Raw genomic sequence first — 16,859 nt, 5'->3', positions numbered from 1 at the left:
GATTCAATCACAGACAAACAATGGATGAACAAGTATATGGAATAACAGTACGATGTAGTGTCGTAAACTCTATAATAGAAAAGCGGTAAAGACAACGTAAAACAGGAGTGGTCAAGCTGTGTAAATCTGAATAGGCAAGCCGGAATAACAATGATAATGTCTGAGTGTGACCGCTGTTATCTAAGGTAGCGAGAGTCACAGTATAGGCTAACAGCACCCTGGCGACTCAGAATGAGCACTCAGCGGCACTGCTACTAGTGCTTCCGCTCACGCATTCAACAGTGAGAGTGCCTTTGCTACAGACGGTCATACCATCACTCCTATTACCATTACCTCTGACTCACATTGCCGATGGCCTTTTTACCTTCCGGCTCTTCGTCGTCGTCGTCGTCGTCGTCGCCGCCGCTCTTCTCGCTCATCGAAGCTTCGTCTTACGTCATCGATGGCCTTAGTTAGTATACAGCCGTAGGCAGTACATTCATAGAACGTCTGGTATAGATTTTAGATACACGGTGCGTACGTTCTGCTATTATTGCTACTACTTAGACGTATTGTAAGCAAGGCAACGACGTCAGAGATAGATCAAAAGGCCATCCTCGCTACCCGGCCTGTCTGGTAAGTGCAAGCAATCCGAGAATAACGACTGTGCATACTGGCCCCTCAATAGTTAGTGACAACTGAGTGTCTCGACTTAACTGCGACAGAACAACCGCTTTTAACGGAGTGTTGCCACTAGCGCAGAAGCGTCAACGCAATGAGTGCGGCGGGCAAGTAGGCGTAACCTGAAGCCGGACTTGGAAACTTTAATTGAAAACTTTTATCCCGAGTGTCTGTGGAATATTTCTCAAGCACTGAAGAGGCGTTGGGTGCACTGTGGTGCCACTAGTTAAACCTCATTTTTGGATTCGCTGTTATGATTGCAATCTGGCCGTAACTATCAATAAATATGCCAAAAAAGTGTTAAAAGGTTGTCATTGTTTTGTTCGGTTACACCAAAAATCTACAGGCCTAGTGGGCGCTATGATGCACCTGGAGAAGGCGTTCACAGGCGAAAGAGGTTGCCGTTTACGGGTGCGACTTGTTAGCGTGCGTGCCGAAACTCTATTTGACATAAGCTGTTGTTCATGTTAATCAAGTGTACATTGAGTTACGTACTGTGGTAATGTAGTGCCTAAATAAGTGAATAGCTCAACCTGATAAAAAGAAAATGCAGTAGCTGATATTGTGCTAAGCTACCAGAAAACAAGAACATGGAGGCTTTGGTATATTCAGGATTAGAGGAGCCTGCCCATGGATCGCCCCAGCGAAGAAATTAGACCTGCAGGTGCTTTATAGGTGCTATGTCTTTTTGTGTATTTCTCATGCCGGAGTGCATGGTTCGAACAGAACCTTTAAGTAAGGCAGCGAGAGGTATGCATGAATGCGGGCATTACTGCAACTATATAGAACTATATAGAAGAACACACCTCAAGAAACAGCATTACGAATCTGGCGAAACTTTTATTTTTGGGCTAGCTATAGGGATAACTAAATTAATATATATATGGTCTAAACTGTAGTCTTACTCACTGCGATAGACGCGGTTAGAGTTGGTCTTTTTCTTAACATAGGGGAATTAAGAGATTCTTGGAGTAGTCGCCGAACTTAAATTTGGTCCTTCAGAAAGCATATAGTGATTTTATTCTTGTATTGAAACCTAAACTACCTTTTAGGTTTAGTAATAGGCTTTCGGTCAGCGAAACTTGGAATCATCCGGCGACCGATGTCATGTGTATAGCCGAGGAGGAAGATTGTTGTATTCAAACCGATTAAGCGTAGACTCCACAAGCGATAATACTCACAGCGGAAAAATAGCTGGGAACCAGGTATCAGTCGTATTGATAATAAGCATGTCTACGACCTATGGCGATGTCGTAGAGTTTAGAGCCTTATGGTTTTCAATTTACCACATATAGACTGTCATGTACCTGGATATGCTAGAATCTTAAAAAAAACCTATTTATTGCGATTAGGTAATGCCATTACGAATCAATAGGTTATCTCGATTATACGAGACTTTCGAAATCCTATTTTATTTTTCTTAACATTTACCTTGTATCTGCACCTCTGAAAGCTTCTGTCCTAAATTTACATAAGCAGACGTTAACAGTAGACCCACCAGCGTCCGAACGGTGTGCGAACAAACCTCTGTTCTCTACATGGCAGGTAACGTTAGTGAAAGAAGGCATCCTTTCACGGTGTTCTAAACAGCCCACTTCCGGAAATGAAAATTTTCAGCCAAAAATAGCCCTTCTGAACGTATGGGTACGTTCTACTCCATCGTGTTACTGCGACGGCGGGCGATGACAAAAGAAGCCAACAGCCTCAACATATTGAGCGAGACAGATAGTTGTCATTTTGTCCGCTACGTTTGTAGCCGCTGGCGAAGCTGTTTGCTGTTGTGTGCGAAACGGTAAACACGGCGTATGCTCGTAGACGACGCAGGCGTATGCAGTGGTAAATAGCAGTACCCTATGGGAGCGATCCTTTCCGCTCATTTGGGCACTTAGCGACTTGGTGGAAGCAGCAATAAAAGAATCACGTATGGTCCCAGACTACGGAAGAAGCCTCAAAAACCATTCCCTCTAGAAGATGACGATGTCGGTCGATGCTGGTATCTAAGCGTTGACCAGCACTAGAAGAAAGGGTGGCCGGCATGTACGCAGGCCCTGTGGCTGCTTAGCATACGAGAGAAAGATGTGAACGTACGGTTTACATTTAAAAAGAGCTGTGCTGGAAAGGGCAGGTTTCAATATGGCTCGTATTCTGACCCGACTCTTAAGCAATTTACATCCCCTTTTAACCTTCTGTTCACGCCAGCAAAGGGAATCTTTGTTCATTTGCTAAATAGAAAGGAATAACGAGCGATATGAATCGTTGCCTGCCTTTTTCTATGTTATACGGTAACCACTACAATTTGATAGTAACTGCTTTACGCTTATCGCCAACCTATATTGTTTCGTATGTGCCTTTTGTCTGATAGCACTTTATTAATTTTTTTCTTGTTATTTTTTTTTATTTTATTTAGAATCTATTTTATTTAGAAGGAGTTTAGAAAAAAAAATTGCGTCTTCTAATCCAGAACAATTCCCTTTTTTCAGGTAAGTTTATGCCGGCTACATTCAAGCTAATCTCACCTTTGGATGCTTATGGTAGCGCCGTGTTATTCGGACCGAGGTTCATGCAAGTTTTTGTTGAATAGTTTCTCGTTAACTGTAATGATAACTGTTGAACAAGTATAATTAGTGTGCTATTTAAGGTTTTCATTAGGTTGTTATTATAATGTGGTAATATACGTATGCTTGTGTTAGAAGTCATCCTGTTCACCTATTGGTTGGAATAAGGCTTTCTTCGACCATATATAATATTTAGGAGAACTAATGGCTGATTTGTAAAGTCGGGACTCAAACATTGCTGCCTGTTTGTTTATTATTAGTAGTCCTATTAGAACGAAGTTACTCAACGAAATGGAAGTGTTGAGAACAAGGGAGGCGCCTGAACCAGCTGCTACATTCACAGTAAAGTAATTTTAAAGCTGAAGTAAAACTGATCAATACAGAACTGTGTAATGAAGGCTCACATTAGGCTCTGCTTAAATATAAAACGCTTGTCAGCTCTTAATTCCTCTACAATCGCATACATTTTGTGCACTAATAACAATGCGAGTGGCTATTTTTTTCAACTAGATTGCGCCAATGTCCAATTCAATTAATTAAGACTGTGACACGGTTCATATAATGCTTCTAACTTTCTTGTAACAGGCCAAGCTTTGATCCGGCTGCGTCTTTCCGCAGCTAAACGCCTGTGCCAAAAACTTGACAGGCTTCTAAAATAATGGAAAATTTCTCTTCGTTTTTTAGCATCATAACGAGAAAAGAGTTGATCCTTACGAATTGTAGTCTGTTTCGAAGGAGACAGGTAGCGCTTCATATGTGGTTGCGTTGTAGCAATGCGAAATAAGGCCAGATGAACCAACTAGCACCTGGTCACATGATGCCCGCAACAGAATTTTCTCCAGCATACACGGCTAGAAAAGAGCCGATGCATTTTCTTAGCGGTTGTTTGCGTTGGAAGCGGTTTCCAATTCAATGAAACCAAAAAACGGAACACATTAACAAGCACCCTATTTGTTCGGCTGGCTAGCAGAAAGGGCAGTTATGAAGTAAGACGCAGAAGCGGACTTCATTCCACCATAGGTACACCTCGTACAGGCATGCTGGTCAAAAACAGTCGATGAGCAAGATATCGAACTGATTTCCCAGTGATTATTACATTATATGACGTTTATCGAAGCTTGCCAAAAAGCTCTGTATATAGAGACCCTGGCAGACGTAATCAGGTTATCTACAAATTTTACTCGCTTATTTTTCTCATATATACGCCATAGCAGCTTAACATTAGTTTCATTAAACAAACCATTTTCTCGATAGTTAATAGGTAGAAAATAGATTATTACTAATTATCTTCACCATTAACTAGGCACTGCTAGCTATTAGCGGCCGTTTCTCATGCTACCTTGATCGCATAACGAACCAGTTTTCCTATGTGCTTGTGCGTATCAGTCAATTTCATTGTTAAGCAGGTGCTTGGCGGGTGTGCAGAGACCGCGGCAAAACGTTTCGCTACGATTGCGTAACCGACGACGGTAGGCAAGCGCACGCCCTATGTCCTAATCGGCTCTATTGTCATACCAGAGTACTTAGGAGCAGTCACGTGATGCATTGGGCACTTAGTCCCTATCCTAATATACGACGAATACCTACGTAATATTGCACGACTCATTGCAATCTGGCCACAGGGTCATCGAGTGGTTTTACTGGACCGGTTGAGCCTGGATTTGGAGGTGACCTATCCCTCTGCTAGCAGTGCTAACTCCTTGCGATCGATAGCTGGCTACTCTACACTCGAGCATTGAACGTTCTGCAAGTCCGCTAACGAAATTCGTAGAGGATTTAATGGCGCCATGCGCCCGACAACTACACACAAAGCGAGGGACAGACCTGTGCCCAGCACATGCATCTGGTGAATTCGTGTGAAGAATACCGCAGTGTATCCTTTTTCCTGTCGACGAACATATTCTACCGGGTTGCGTTTTAGTCATTTTGAAATACAAGCTTAACCTTGCTCGCATTTTATAGTAAATGCCGGAATATATACATGTGACTTTCTGCATGTCTCCTTAGAATTTATCTTCACATGAATACTTCATTCTTCAGTGAATTATTGCTGCATCCGATCTTGACAGGTACAGGTGTTAGGCATTTCTTTCCAATGCATTGTTTTCGTTCTTATGCTGTTCTCTTGAATAAACTATCGCCGTTTGGCCGATTGCTCTAATTGAATTATCCAAATGCCACGTACTGCTTTCCGTATCGTGAAAACATTTCGTAGCTCTTAGCGGGTGCACAGTCTTCAATTAACAGAATACCGACCCGCACGTCGAACCTCGATTAAATCAGGCTAAAGAGTGCCCACGTTCTGTCGGCTGCAGTCAGGGTTGCATGTCAGTCCAATGTCGGTTAGAGGTCATAAATAAAGGGAAATGTACATAAAGTAACCCGTATAATTGTTTATGCGCTCAAAGCACTTGAATATCCGTCGTAATTATATGACGCACGCAATCAGACACGCTAATAAGATAAAAAAAAAACAATGTTTGTATATATAGGGTCCCTAAACTAAGAAATCTTCTTATGCTTTAAGAGTGGATCTAAGTAAAAAAAAAAAAAAAGGTATTTCAACGAAGTGTTTTTACAGATGTTAGAAGCGACAGTCATGTACAATATAACCATCATTCATTGGGATTACAGTTTGAATTTGGCATATAAGCCATTAACAACTTATTCTCAAAATAGTCGTTCTTTAATCAGCGGGTACCTTTTTATCATGTGTATCATACATCAAATAATATCAGTAAAAGTAAGCTTCCTAAGGGGTCGAATACGCCGTATACAAAAAGTTCCAATTGTATTAAATTTTATGCTGATAATACCCTAAAGTCCAGAAATTGTAAGAGCTCAAAAAGGCCGAGCAGTTCCAACAAAGACTAACCATTGAAGTTTATCTGGACAACTTAATTGGCAATCGATATGGCCCCTCTAAAATGGCCCTTGACCTCTGTAGCGAAGACCTAATTTTATTAAAAAAAAATGTTTCTTTTTAGGCCATCTCGATGAATTATCGAGCCTTTCAAATCTAAACCCTATTGAGTTTACATTATAAATGACACCTTCTTCGGTGTCCACAGAAGCTACTTGAAGATTGCCAATAACGAAGAAAAAAGCCATCTTGGGGAGCTCTGTTGAGCGCAATAGCTGATGTTTACTATATTCCAAAAATGACTCACTGTTGCTCGCCATAGTGAATCTGCGGTTCTCTTCTAAAAACACTGACTTTTTTTTATACCAAAACAAGGCAGATGAATGCATGCACGAGCCCACCAAATCAAACAATATTTTTTGTTTACTCGAATTTGAATGTCTACCCTGTACATATCTAGTTTTTTTGTTTTACATTTCCTCGTAGTATATACTGCGACCAAATCTCCCCCTAGGACAAAAACTGGTTATCAGTCACAGCTGCCCTTTTGACATGCACAGTAAGGCTATACAGCTACACATTACATAATAAGGGTAGATTTTAAATAACAATCGAGTTAGTCGTAGAACGAGCTGGCTAATTACCTCAAGATTCACAGACGACCCAGCTAAGGTAACTCGTTTGGAGACTATGTAAATGGTTTGCCCCTATCGACTAACAAAAAGTCAAACCAGTCGGGGCAGTTTGTGTTTGGTCATTCGCAATATAAAGCTATAAATGGGACCGTTGTTTGTTTTATTGTTTATTATATATTGTTGTTTTATTTAGCTCAGTTTATCCACTTTAGCTGGTGGACGCATTGGACTGACCGATAACTAATTAATGGACAGTTTAGGGCCAGCTAGAGGTCGAGCGTACTGTTGTAGTCTTCTCTGTAGAGAAGAGCTGCGCTATCCTGAGAATTGACTCATCTACTTCACTTTTCAGCTCGGCTCGTCACATACCGAGTATTCAAGATGAATGTAAAATCCAACCACAGGTTCTTGGAGTAGTAAATACAAAATCTCATGGGTCCGAATGCGCTCGTAAAAGTATGAGCCTGTACCTGAGATAGACCTTCCTCGTAGACATATTATACATGCGAAAGAATGAATGTATGGACGAGTAGATAATGCTTTTAAATCACTCCCAGTCGATAAGCGCGAAGGCAGACTGAGAGTCGAATCAATATGATCCGCCTATGCACCCCGACTTGTGATCTATAACGAAACATATACCCCATATTTTGTGTATTTGATTGTACAAATTCACTTGTTGGAGACGTCAGTGTTCAATTAGCACTTCTTCCATGATCCCATTTGGTCGAACTTGTTGAATCGTTTAGTCAGGTCGAGTATCAGCCGACAAGGCCATCCGCTAAAGGGTCCTCCAACAAGACACTTTCTCCTGCCAATCTTTCGTCATGTGCCCTCTTGCATCTTTCGTTCCATGTCCTGGGTTGTGCAAAAACCTTTTCGCTAGGTCTCATAACAGCTACAAATATCGGGAGCGCTATTCTGTTCGTGTTTGTTTTGCATACATACGTTTGACTTCAATTTGCGTTGCCCTAGCAAAATTCTGTTCGAACATTAATTGTATATTAAATTGGATTATTTCTCAGCTGATAATGTCTGCTCTGCCAATCACCAAGTTTGCAATCATGAACGCTTTGATCACGGTACTTTTTCTCTAACTGTGCATTCATCGATTCTGTAACAGCAGTATTCGGACACGTAGGATATTTTCTATAGCCGAGTTCCAACTAGCCTTCTACTACAACTAGCGAATATGATGCTTTCAGGACCAGTTAAGATAAAGGTTCAATAAGAGCACTAAGGAGACGTCGAGCATTTGATGGAATTACGACGCTCATCGTTCCTCCGTCAACGTAAGCGTGTTAGGCTTTGATTTGAATTTAGGCCACCCCCGTGCTCCTCTGTTGAGTAGGCAAACATGTTGACGCGGCACATCTTAGGGACGGCTTTTGTATCTATTCTGAGTGACTAAAGTTAAGGTTGTGTGTAAAATTACCCTGAGAAATCATCGCTAATGAAACACAGTTGTCGTCTGTATGTCTTTGCTAGAGTTTGGCTCAGTTTGTTAATTCATATGTGAATGTATAATAAGAGGTTATATATTCTTTCGACATGGAAATAGAAATCGAGCTGAATTATCTCGGTAACTATGCACCGTCAGAAATAACGCATATTGGTAAGCAAGACAGCATGCTTTGGACAAAGCTTGTTGAGTGAATGATTTATCAGTCTTTTAAGTCGCCACTTTTATATAATAATGTTTTTGTTATCTATTCTGTGTTCTTCCTATGGCTGCTATCATTTCGAGTAGAATAAAAAAACCACGTGCTAAGTCCTTTACTAAGCGATGATGTTCGAGCCTTAACGCAAGGCGCACAGTTTTATAGCGCAGGGCGGCAAAAACCTCGCCGGCAATCATATTATCGCTTTCGTCACGGAGGCCATAAGTCGATCTAGTACGTTATCTGTTGTTGAAGCGAACGGCTCAGGCCAAAGATTTGAGTCCTGCTACACGATACATGGTATGTAGCCTCTGCAAAGAACTACACTGCCACATCGGGGTTAAGAGGTAGCGACTATTTAAAAAAACACACAAGTATGCATACAGCGAGCGAACTGGCTTGAACGCAAAAACCTTTTTGCTACAAATATTTGCACAGCTAATACCTCTGACGCCTTGGGACGCCCCTAATTTGGCTCTCTCATAACCTGTCTGCGTATGAAACGTTGTTTTTGTATATTGCCCTTCTAACAAACCAAAACACTAATTATTTTGCCACCCTATATTAATATTGTCTTTTAATAGTAAACTAAATAGCAATTGCGGGCAGATAAGACAGATTCCTTTGATGAAAAAGGTAACTTATGCTAGTCTTCGTCGTTGTTCATTGCCGCCGAAAATAAGTACGTATCCACAGTGAATGCTGACGTTTCTTGTCGAAAATTTGCTTCTTGCAAGGCTCGCTTCTTATTGCTGTCGTCGCTCGGATAGCTTCTTTATCGAAGACACTTGGAGTACTGAACGTACTTTAAAATCACGATTTTCGCACAGCAGAGGTACGGCCGTATACGCTTCGTCGAAACAAACATCTTTACTGTAGCTTTAATTATTATTAGATTATTGACCGACGGTGAATATGGTAATGTACGACACTCGACGATACTTCTCCCTCGTCGAATACTCTCGGTCCTGCCTGGATATATGGGTACGAGTTCGATAGGGTTTGAGGAAAGAAATGGTGGCAGTTAAAAGTACACTGGTGAATATTTCTATTTTTGAAGATCGCAGCACTGTCGACGAGCAGACACTGCATAGGGTTTTTCGCAGTCGCTGCTCCCACCAATCCCGTATATTCGTTTCCTTCGCCCATATTCATCATCTTTGTTCTTCTATTATTTTAGTAGTTCTTATTTTGTTTTACTTACACAGAGCTACTCCTGAAGTTAGTTGAATAGGCGAGCTTTATGTATCAGCCAGTCTACGAGTTGGGCCGTGGCGCGAACGTCTCACCTTTCCTAACCCGCCACTAGCCTAGTGGTCCTTTAATCTTGACCTTCAGTGCAATTAACTTTATCATTCATTTCGGGAATTATGTGGATTGATCTTGCTGCATATAGTTAGTGGATACTTCACATATTATAATCGCGACAAAGCTCTTCTTTGGAATATTAGCGGATATGTACGCTGTTCGTCTTTCATTTTTCTCCTCCTGTTCTAAGGATACATTCCTCTTATTTGCCTTACCCAGTCTATTAATCTGCCTGCCAACCTTTATCACAAAAATCAGCCTCAAGGATGTCCAAATTGATACTTTAGTTTAGATGCATTGGTAGGGGCGGCTGAGTTTTTTTTTGCTTTTGCCCTTAAAGGGGCAAGCCCTTATGCCTACCACATGCATTATACGGCCAGGGGATACGCAAATTTTGTCAAGAAATGAGTTTGCCGAAGAAGAATGTTTATGCTAAAACCAAAAAATCTCGAGAAAAGTTTTCTACGTACGTATGTTTGTGTAGCTGGTAAGGAAACGTGGTGTGATTTCTTGAAGCAATAAGCTGATGCGATGGAAATAGTAATCGTGCATGGAACACGAACGGGTGTCTGCGTGTTGACGACAAATCTTAAGCCATCCGGGCAATCAAAGCCCTAAACGGTTAGAGGCCAATCAATAACAGGCTGCGAAACTATATACATAACCTTTACGACGAACTTCGACCATGGTGATTCATCTTGCGGCACTCTTGGTAGCAAATGATACGCTGAAACAGCACGATTCGTGTAATTCAGTTAATTAAACACTGGATCTTTTTCTTTAATACATCCATTAGACTAACGAAAATCACACTATACTGACACATATTACTTGTATATGCGCGTTGGTTAACTCGAACAACAACAATGCCTTGTGCTTAGCATCTAGGCACTGTGCCTCAGCTAGAGAGGCCTCCATATTACATAAACAGATCAGAACAAACGTAGGAAATATGTCGCTTGAGGTCGAAAAAACAGAATATAGAAGTGAGCTTTTTAGCACACTTGGAATATCATTTGTCGTGTAATTCTCCTTACCGTTGCATATATTACAGACCTGGTGATAACGAAACGGCAGGACTGAAGCTTGAAACCCTGCGTTGGGTCTCTAAGCGGTCTCCGTCTGCCCGGATCCAGGCGGTGGGTTAAACTTATCCTTTTGTTTTATTTGTGCCTACCTTTGCTGGGTACCTCATAAGAACGTCAAACCCGGAAACTCTGGAAACACATTCAGGCTACGGTGGCGGCAAGCAAAAAAGGCCCTACACTCCTCCCTTTTCTACAACCCGCAAGGACATGATGGCTGGAGACGCGAAACTTACGGGAAGATGTTGCCTGGGATCCGCGAGTTGAAGTTCTTGGAGGCTCTCGAGGTTTTCCCGTTACTATGCAATGTTTTTTTGACGTACTTTTAAATAGTTGTTATTCGCCCAGCATTAGTCAAAGAATATTTTTTTTTGTTTTGCGACATATTTATAGCTCGTTTGTAGCGTGATGTCTACGCTGTCTATAAACGCTCGTGCTATAGACGGACTTTGTCCACGAATGGAACCAGGAGCGCTAGAGACATGCAACCCCCACTGAAACATCTATGTCCGGCTATGAATCAATAGTACTGTAATCAAATGATCGGCATATTGAATTCATTGGAGCCAGAAGGCTTAGGTGTAAGCCGTAACCCCCGTTATGTACGTACCAGACTCTTCTTCAAGTGGCTCCTCTTTTATAAGTTAAAGAACGTATTACGTTATGCGATTGCTATTCTATTTCCGGCTTTACGACATCATACATTAATAACTTCGGTCTTGGTAGGGTGTTGCTGACTACAAGTGAAGTACAGGGAGTTAGTGTCGTTAATCTTTAGAGGCGTATACGGAATTTTTCTCAAAGCGCAGATTAATAAACGATCTTTTCTGATCGTTTTTTAGAACACTTCAGCTGGTATCAAATGAGGATGAAACCTGTGTTCGGCGACAAATTTACTGTGTTGATGTTTCCTGACCTAATAATTCCTCCCAGTTGCATGTTTATGCTATAGCATGATTCCAATTTTTTATATCTACGCCGTATGAAAAATTTTTATCCAGAAAAACTGAAGTTCAGCTTTGTTAATTTTGAATTTTTCCTGCTTTCCCAATCCTATGAATGCCCTCGATAAGCGAACAACATAATTTGAAATTTCCAGTGTAAATTCTGAAACGTTGGCCAAAATTCTCCCTTCTAGGCAAAAAATAAACAGTGTCCCCAAAGGAGACCCAATTCCATTTACATATATACGTTCCGTTTTGTCAAATAGGTTTTCTAAAAGTCGTTTCAACGTATAGCTTCGACTTCATGCTATTCTTATCACGGAGGCAATTTATTAAAGCTATTATTTTTTTTGTCATATGGCAAAATTAGCTTCTAGATAGAGGTCCTTTGGGAAGGAGATCCTCTTTAGATATGTTTTGTCTAGTTACAGTTAACTAATTCATCCTACTCCTTTAGTGTTATAGTTGACATAGACATGCGTTCTATATATACAAACGTTTCTAGAAGTAATCTTTCATTTTGTTTTTACTTTCAGTTAGTGCAAATTAGCACAATCAATTGCTACCTCTCGATTCTATACGATATATATGCGACACGATAACGGAATCCTACTTTAAAATGTATCTAAATTTAATTGAAGGTGTTCCTATCGTTATGCAGCCGCAAGGAGTTAACTATCTTGGACACATGTGAGGCAAATTAAATTCAATTGGCGGAAGACACACTTCGACCCCGACTTAAAACAATATAAGCAATTCTTAGGCTATGAATATAGCAGTTCTTCCTTTCAGTCAACCCTTCTAGGTCGCATCTATCAAAGACGATATCAAGCCGAGTTACTGTGCGACTAGTGGCAAGAGTGGCTCTTCGTGCTAATTGAAAAAAATAACAAGCTAGAAAAAGAGAGTTAAGTCTTGCTATTAATATGTACACGGAGTCATTTAGCACAGTTCGCAGACGGCGTGCGCTTACGCTCTCCGATGCACGTGGAAAGCACTATGGCCTGCCAACAAGAACGAAAAAAGATTAATTGAACCGTACATATAATATACCGTTATATTTTTTTTGTCAATTATTGCACACATTTTGTTCGTTAGTCGTCTAAGTCTGTGCTACCAGGTTCCTTCAATATGAGCAATTCGTTCTTACGTTATATACCTCTGGCTCTTCTAGCATCTACGCAGAGGTCAAGGTGCTGGCTGCAGTAAATTGATAATATTGAATTTAATTAAACCGACAATATGGTCCAGCAAGTTCCGCCTCATCGGTTTATCATTTACTAGACCTCATGGGCTTGTCTACTTAAAAGCCTGGTCTAGCCAGAAGTCAGGCGACGATACAGACTATAGATATAGAGTATTATTAATTCAGCTTCTTTTTAACATACTATTAGATAGGGATTCTATGTTATTTGACAGCTGAGTGGTAAAAGTCAAAAGCTCCTGAATGCGTTAGCGGTGAGGCCAGTGTTCGGTCTGGTCATGGTATTATCGCTCTCCTATTTCCGTATACGAAATGCGGGTAAGCGGTAATTGTTATGTAGCCAGTTACGTGGAATAAACAGGCATATTCTACATGTTCAATATGCCAACTATGGCACCGCTTTCGGAAACGGGGCAAACCAAGGTTCTTGTAGCACTTGATGTTGTGGTTATTGTTCTCGTCGTACGATAACTTTGCTGGTAACTGAGTCGGCCGGGCGAAAATCCCGTCTCGTCGCAGCACGGTCGCCCGCGTTTATGGCAACCTATTTATGATCCCCATGGGTTCTTTAACCGTCTTCGAAGCGTATGATTGAGTGCTGTACACGCAAACCCCTACCGCATTACCAAAGGTCCTATACATAGCATTTAATCGAATCGACAATGAATTAATATCAGCTAAGTGATAAGCAAAATGAAGAATAGTAATACGCGAAACGTATGAACAAACCCGACCAAACACTTGAGCTGGGAAGAAAAAATGTCGTATAGTGCAGTAATTCACACAAAATTGTGTTATGCCATTCCACGCGGTATTATACTGAAGTTTTTTCCTACATACCGGCAGCGCTTCATTGTGTGATTTTCTTGTCGAAATGGGTGGAGGATGATCAAGCGTTACGTATACTCATTGTATGTAAACGTAGTTGATAACATGAGTAGGCCACAGTTTGTTAGGCTTATTTTGAATATTAGTAGATGAATAAATCCTGATCCGAAACTTTTGTGAAAAGTGTATCTGATGTTGTATTTTCCTACACTGATGTAGCTGCGTATGGTAACCAGTCAGCCGAGCAGTATCCCCCGCTCGTCCCGGTACCTGTCAGCCTTTCGAGGTATGTCCAATGGCGGAGGTCGAAAGCCTCTCGCTGCGACCTAGGCTGGGTTGCTACGCGTACTCATCAAGCTTGTTTACACGTGGAAATATTCACGCCCTACAAACCGAGGCCATCTGGTCCTCTATGGACCTGCGCGGTCTGTTCCGGACGCAGAAAAGAAGGTCTTCATTGGACGACGGTGGCATGCAAAAGGGAGTGGGTGACGAAAAATAAAAGGCCTAAAATATTGACTCTATCAAGGTTGATGTTTCGGAGGATTAGTGTAGTACGGTATTCACTTGTAAAAGCTTTAGACCTTGGAGGAATTGCGTGTTCCGTGACCTAGCCTTTAAGGTGTCCGTTTGCATGCAACTAATGCTGGCTGAGTAGAATATCAGTTTGCGTAAAGGATACCACATGCAGACATACAAGCCTTTCGTTTTATTTCATAGTAGATAGTGGTACCCTAGAAATGAAAGCCGTTGACTTAAAAGACATAATGCATACGTATGTAATGATCGTGCGTCGTCGGATTTGTTAAATTGCTGCACCTCTAGATGAAGTTAAACGAAAGTCTGGTATATATATATATATATATAGATATATACATATATATAGATATATACATATATCTAAAGTAAAATATATACATATATTCTACTAAAGCGTACCAGACGTCTTCAGAAGTGCGCGAGGATGTCTTTATCGCGGTGTTCGGAAGATTGTTAACGCTGCTTCCATCCGTCTGATACTTTTTCTACGATGTCATACCCACCATCTCAGAATCTGGCATTGCGCCTGCATCGCAGATTCGTATCCAACACTGCACAAAATCATTCGAGATGAACCATTTCTTCAAGAAAGGCACACTGAAAATATAGGTCTTAAAGCTAATCAGTAGAGAGGAGGCAGTGGCTGTCACTCAGAATCAAAGACAGGTGGCATGCGTTTGATTTCACGCCAGAAAACAGAAGCATCGTTGATTCAGACTTTCAAAAAAGCAGCTGTAGCGTATTTTTTCACACACCTGCATTGTCAATACATTATAAATCTGCCCACTCGGTGTTAACTGAATTATATGGTACAAATTGTTCTGCTCCTAGCTCTAGCCGCATGTACACAAAAGAAGTGTAGCATCGTTTCTATGTACGAGGTTTTTGCTTGTATGGCCAAATCATATGCGATATTGCTAGCCGCTAGGAGTTTCATTGGTGTAGGTACAGATGCGTGCCACGGGTTTTCTTCAAACCGTATAACCGTCTTCTTGTCAATGGCCCCTTCAGGCGGTTCTTGTGACTTCGGACGTATTAGAGTGATTCTAACCTAATAAGACTGTCAGCGTGGGTATTACTTTAGCTGTGTTTCGCTAGGTAGAACACTTTGTGAATATCTCATCACGAATATGCGCAATATATTCTATAAAACATTTTAAGATAATTTTAGAGCAGGATGACTTATACGGTGTACAAAAAAAAACAGTGATTCCACACATGGTGTGATATTTGAAGACATTGCTAATGTTTACTGAGTGTCGCCGCTTGTTGAAGCCATGCTACAAGCATCGATACGTATCGTCATTTCGTTTCTTTAACTCACTGCAGACAGGCCAGTAACCCGTTCAGCAATAAAGCTGACCAAACTCGTTGGCGACTAACGGCTATTTCCCAGTGTAGCCGCATATAAAATCGCTATATCATGCAATATGTTTATTGATACAAAATGACCAAAAGTATCACATAAATTCTCCAAGAATGGTTTTCTTTTCTACGGCCATATCTTCGTCAAATAGATTCAACATAACTGGAGGAAACGTACCTGTAGATAATGGTTTGGCTCGCATACTGATTGACCAACTTCTATTTGCTAAAAGGGAAATGTGACTCTAGACAATGACTCCTGGAGTGAAGGTCTATAGATACTGATAGAGATGAGCAAACAACGAGTGATTCCGTGATTACTTCATGCGTCGAATATCCAACAAAGTAAAAGTATGCTTTAGGTCAACAAAGCCCTCGTAGGTGATTTAGCAACGACACAGACCGTTAGCTTTTTGATGGACAAAAGATCTATTGAACTATTACCAACAAATATATGAGAAAAAATTGCTCACAATCAACTAATTGAATAACTTAAGACAATCGCGAAAATTCTACTTATGCCTTCTCGACTTAAGCGGTCGGTTGCCGGATGTTATCACTGATACCGAATCACTTTGCAGTGAAACATAACTTACATCTGAATAGGTCTTTGTATCTACCAATAAAATTTAAAGTAAGGCACTGCTGATTTTTTCAGAGTATCTCCCAGTATCTATTTCGTGATGCTGCCCACTTAAAAACTAATCATAAATCGTAGGAATTACGTTGTTCTTCAAACAATATAATGAACAATCGTTTGTACTTCTGTTTACCACCTATACAATCTAGCCATTTACCGTGCATTTATAATCAACGATGACGGTCTGAGAGTCTTCGGAGCCGCTTGTCTAGCTTGGCAACATCGAGGTAACTCCAACAGAGACGCTTCCTAACATGTCTGAAAATATTCCCACTACGTTTAATCAGCGGGCTGCGCAAAACTAAAGTCATTAAGCGCATACACAGTGTCTATTTTTCGTGAACTTGGTCACGCTGGCCTCACCTAGTAGAAGGTCATATACACCTAATTTAGGCAAGATGCGCTACGTACTGCAAGCGACTCTTCCCCATAGTTTCCGCTGCTTCGGGCTGCGTATGGCCGATAACACCCTCCGTTTCCCTGCTTCAAATACCAAAATCATCAGAACCTTTTTTCTCAGTTGATGCAAAAATCAGGTCGAACAATCCCCACGGGTTCCGGTTTTGCAAAT

General features: G+C 41.1%; 1 protein-coding gene and 1 long non-coding RNA gene across 13 annotated transcripts in view; one reads left to right on the top strand and one right to left on the bottom strand.

The window, feature by feature from the left end:
- LOC111247518 (rho GTPase-activating protein 4-like) overlaps nucleotides 1-16,859 on the top strand; it is a 136,400-nt gene that overhangs the window by 88,019 nt on the left and 31,522 nt on the right. The window contains exon 3 of one of the 12 annotated variants that reach the window (XM_086980512.1): nucleotides 3,141-3,216. The exons of 7 other annotated variants lie outside the window; for them this stretch is intronic. In XM_086980512.1, the coding sequence (XP_086836638.1) occupies nucleotides 3,183-3,216 (34 nt within the window). In that variant the 5' untranslated portion in view covers nucleotides 3,141-3,182. Of the gene's footprint in view, nucleotides 1-634; nucleotides 1,411-2,807; nucleotides 2,943-3,140; nucleotides 3,217-16,859 lie in introns of those variants that run through there. 4 more of the 12 variants (XM_086980519.1, XM_086980501.1, XM_086980521.1 and 1 more) reach the window with 4 other exon arrangements.
- Nucleotides 2,570-3,900, bottom strand: LOC111247535 (uncharacterized). Its single transcript, XR_002672152.2, has 3 exons — nucleotides 3,788-3,900; nucleotides 3,177-3,264; nucleotides 2,570-2,714 (listed from the first exon to the last, which is right to left on the bottom strand). It is a non-coding gene; the product is annotated as an uncharacterized LOC111247535 (long non-coding RNA).

Source organism: Varroa destructor, unplaced genomic scaffold (assembly GCF_002443255.2).
Source record: "Varroa destructor unplaced genomic scaffold, Vdes_3.0 BEIS01000001.1, whole genome shotgun sequence".
Classification (NCBI taxonomy): Eukaryota; Metazoa; Arthropoda; class Arachnida; order Mesostigmata; family Varroidae; genus Varroa; species Varroa destructor.
The sequence above is the reverse complement of the archived record's forward strand: the minus strand, read 5'-3'. Positions and strand labels throughout refer to the sequence as shown.